The sequence below is a fragment of the Polyodon spathula genome, chromosome 18, assembly GCF_017654505.1.
Source record: "Polyodon spathula isolate WHYD16114869_AA chromosome 18, ASM1765450v1, whole genome shotgun sequence".
Classification (NCBI taxonomy): Eukaryota; Metazoa; Chordata; class Actinopteri; order Acipenseriformes; family Polyodontidae; genus Polyodon; species Polyodon spathula.
The window spans coordinates 11193159-11197376 of NC_054551.1; the positions used below are offsets into that span (position 1 = coordinate 11193159).

Sequence of the window (4218 nt, forward strand, 5' to 3'; positions counted from 1 at the left end):
ATGGGGAGTCATATGATTTACAGATTTACATCATCACTTTTATAGCTTGCTCTTCATTGTTCACCACTAGAACTACGTGTCAAATAATGGAGCTAAATTGGCACTTTTGGGGTTAAAAATTGGACTTCAGCAAAGAGGAAGTTTGCTCAGTGATTGTTGACAGCAGCCCAGCCCAGCTACTGTTTGCTACACGTCTCTAACGCAACCACAGCTTGCAGGACAAATGTCAAGACACTCTTTCACCTGACCACTGGTCTCAAGGGCAAGCAAACATCCACCTGGATACGCCAGAACTCTCAACACTGCAGAACCAAGCTGCTAGGTAAGTAAGCTTGCTGTGTGTTGCAGGCTATGGGTTGTATGCTTGTTTTTAATCTTTTTCTTTTAGACATGACATTTGCCTGAAGGAAACGCAAACGGGCTGTACAGCTCATAAGAAAATGTCAGATTCCATCACTAAAAGGGATTACTTGTAATTGTCTTTCAAACTAGCAAACAGGTGTGATTAGATTTCTAATCAATATTAGATCATAGATTGTAATTAATTCATCAATAGAAAATGTCAAGATTAAAACAAATAGTTTGGAATAAACATACTGAATGCTAAGGTGAGGTTGTGAATGAGATTTCATTGGTTATCACTGCATACAACACACATGTGCTCTGATTGGCTAAAATCTCTCCAGCAGGATAATTTACAACAGCGGCGACTGTTAGTCAAACAGTCTCTTTTGAGAATAACCATAGGCACAAAGATAATGAATTCTTTAACAGGTTACAGGTACAAGAATATTTTTTAGCGTAGTATTTTTCTCAGAGGAACTGAAAGCATAACCTGAGAGTACTTTTGATACACTTCTGTTCAGGTAATGAAATGATAATATATTTAACACACAATGTATGGTTTTCTGTGCTTTGTTTTTGGGGTGGGTGGGACATGTTTTGGATATATCTGTTTGTTGTTGTCTGTTTTCATGCATTACAGATAATGGGAGAAACAAAACTTAGAAAGTTAGAAAAACACAATTTACTTTCTGGTTGAACTCCAGGCCTGTGGATCTGCTTTCCTCTAATGCTTTATTTCACAATGTTTCCAATCTATCATTTGTTTTGCTGTTTGATAATGGAACTGTGAAATAACAAAGGTTCCAAACATTACTTTTTAAAGGGTGTTTCTGCCTCTTGCAGGTGGCGAAGTCCCTCCTTCCCCCTCTATCACCATGGACTACTCCCTGGAAATGACCCGACACAAGGAGAGCATGCTGCGGGCCCTGCGGAGCATGCAGTCCAAATCTGAGAGCACCCTACAGCGTGCAGCCCCCCTGCTTAGTTTCCAGAGGGGCATGGGCATGGTGACTAGGGAAGATGTGCGAAGACTGTGCCAGACCAGTGCCCGTCTGTGCCAGGATCTGGACGACCTGACGAACCGGCTAAAACTCCAGCAGAACCAGTTAGTGGGCAGGCTGGCCGAGGGAGGACGGGCACCCAGAGGGGTACACGTCTCATCAGACGGCACTGTCTACCTGACCAGTGGAGATCTAGCCCGGGTCAGCGTCCTCAACAGCTCAGGGCAGTTCCTTCAGTCCCTGGAATGCCAGAGCGAGAGCCAGCTCTTTCTGCCCGAAGATGTCACCCTAACCCGGGCGGGGATGGTGGCTGTGACCGATCTGGCAGCTGGGGATGTGAAAGTCTTCAACACGCACTCGAAGTTCGGTAAGGGGGAATGGATCAGCCTAGGCGAGTTCACTTCTCCCCAAGGCATGGCGGTGGACTGTCTAGGCAGGCTTCTGGTGGCTGATTATGTGCCAGGAAAGGTGCACATCTTTGGGGTAGACCCTTCTTTCAAGCTCCTGAGTGCCCACTGTATGTCAGGACTCCCCGGCCCTCGTTACATCTCTCCAGGGCCAGATGGAGGGCTGGTGGTCAGCGAGGAGTGTGGTGATGTTAAGCTGTATGGCCCTGGTAACAAGCAGATTCTTTCCTTCAGTGAGAAATACAACCACTGCTTCGGGAACCCAGCTGGCGTGTGCTTCGACACTGAGGGAAATGTTTTTGTGGCGGACGAGCAGCATCGTTGTATCTTTCTCTTCCCCCCCAGCGGCCCCCCGGTTCCTGTGGTCACCCAGGGTCTGAAGAAGCCTGCTGGCCTGGCCTGCTGTAGCCGCGGACAGCTGTACGTCGCTGACACTGCGGACGATTGCATTAAGGTGTTCCGCTATCGAGGGACGGTGCGCCACGGTAAAGGGTTTGCCTCCCTCAACTCAAACCAGTAACTCCATTAAAGTAAAGGGATAAGCTACCATAGTTTCCATTGTGTATTAAAGACAGGAAGTAACTATCTGGTGCACTACCTTTGGTCTGGTGAAAATGCTGTGGATGTGTACTACTGGCACAAATGATGTTACTGGTTTAAATGTGGTGCTTGACCAGCAGGTGGCAGCAGAATATACACTATCATTGTCAGTGAAAGTTACCAAGGAAGCAATGTCATAAATAGACATAGAGCTGTAGTTTCAGCCAGTAATAATGGGGTGGGGAGTCATTATTAATACCTGTGTTGTTTTGAAAATGATTTCCATATATATCTTTAATTTCATTATCCTTAATCTTTACAATATATTTTAAACGTAATTAAACAGTATATGGGTCTATATGGGATCTATAGGACATGGAACTCCAGTTTAAAGAAATATATACTTCCACACATACACACACACACACATACACACATTCCATATAAAAATAAAAATATATTTAGGATATGATCAGAATTATTATGCACCGCAGTGTACATTTTGAGGGGCATTGCTAAGGTTACCAGATTTCCAGATTAAAAAACGGGGACTTTTCTTTTCGATTTACTGACGTAAATAACAGTATAAAATAATTAAAACATTAAACATTAGGTGTATTTATTGCAGATCACAGCAACTGTTTTTTTTTCTATTGTCATCTACTCAAAACATTAAAATGTAAAACAAAAAAACGGGATTAGAAAAAAATTGTCAGCTATTACTATTTAAACATGTGATATACACAGAATTATTAAACACAGAATGCATAACACTGTTTATTTTATTTTGAATGGTGCCAGCACCACCTAGTAAATCAGGGACGTCACTAGGCCTATTTTAGGGGGGCTTTAGCCCCCCTAAAATATTCATTAGCCCCCCCCTAAATAAATTAATATATCAGTCAATATATTTTCTCTGTGATTTCTTTTTTTTTCATCAACCGTTTAATCGCATCTTAAACTTCTTACTGGGGAGGCTGCTGCTGCAGAGGCTGCTGCATGCGCTAATGACTGTTAGTCCTACTTGTAGCTAATGTTTTGGTTATCGTTAGCTACTTCTGTGGTTTGAGAATGCTAGCTAACAGTAAACGGACAGGAAAAGGCTCTGACAGTACGGATTCATGCAGATAGGCTACGATGTGAATTTGTGGTAAGTTTGAACAGAGAGAGAGAGAGAGAGAGAGAGAGTATTCTCTACTATAGACTTTGGTCATAATCAAAGCTTTGTTAACCAATACATTTTTATGTGAGGCTGCCTGTAAGTTACAGTGTAACAGACGTTGCGAGCTAGCTAACGGTAACGTTAACGGTGTCTTTTAAATTCGACATAAGTTATATGGCCATGATATCTAATTAACGTTGTATTTAATGTAGTTTTGCTATCTGTGCCAGGCTATAAATGAGACAGATGACTTAACATCATGCACATATCTTTTCATACTCAGTTGCTTTCATTCAGTAGGCCATTGCAAAACAATTATCAGTAGTGAAAATGTGTAGAAAAAGTGACATAGTGTTGATCACAATGTCATTGTATTATCCTCAATTTCTTAACTGTAGGCTAGCTAACGACTAATGTTAGATGGATATACGGAAATTCTTGTATAGAGGCAGTGCCAACAGCTCTGCTGAAGGACAATCCGGTGAGAAATACAGATTTTACCAGTTCAAACAAACAAATTAAAACTTAAACTGATTAATCATCAATTAAGCCTTGAGTTATTGTAAATGAGTCTAATAACAATACACGTCAAAACACAGCAGATACATGATGAAAAGACGTTTTTGGGGCTTTAAAAAAAATCCTGGGGGAGTATGCCCAGACCCCCTAAAAGAGGCTAGCCCCCCTATCCATGAATCTCTAGTGACGTCCATGTAGTAAATTACTTTCCTGTTAACATGCTAAGCACACCTATTCTATTTTG

General features: G+C 41.9%; 1 protein-coding gene across 1 annotated transcript; it reads left to right on the forward strand.

Moving 5' to 3' along the window:
- The first annotated feature begins 224 nt into the window (after window positions 1–224).
- Window positions 225–2937, forward strand: LOC121330458 (E3 ubiquitin-protein ligase TRIM32-like). The gene is made up of 2 exons (XM_041276989.1): window positions 225–322; window positions 1189–2937. Exon 2 carries the CDS (start codon window positions 1221–1223, stop codon window positions 2271–2273), a length of 1053 nt encoding a protein of 350 aa, XP_041132923.1. The 5' UTR covers window positions 225–322; window positions 1189–1220; the 3' UTR covers window positions 2274–2937.
- The last annotated feature ends 1281 nt before the right edge of the window (window positions 2938–4218 follow it).

Bases quoted from the DNA above. Each gene is read 5' to 3' on its own strand.
- LOC121330458 (XM_041276989.1), top strand. From the start codon at position 1,221: ATGGACTACTCCCTGGAAATGACCCGACACAAGGAGAGCATGCTGCGG.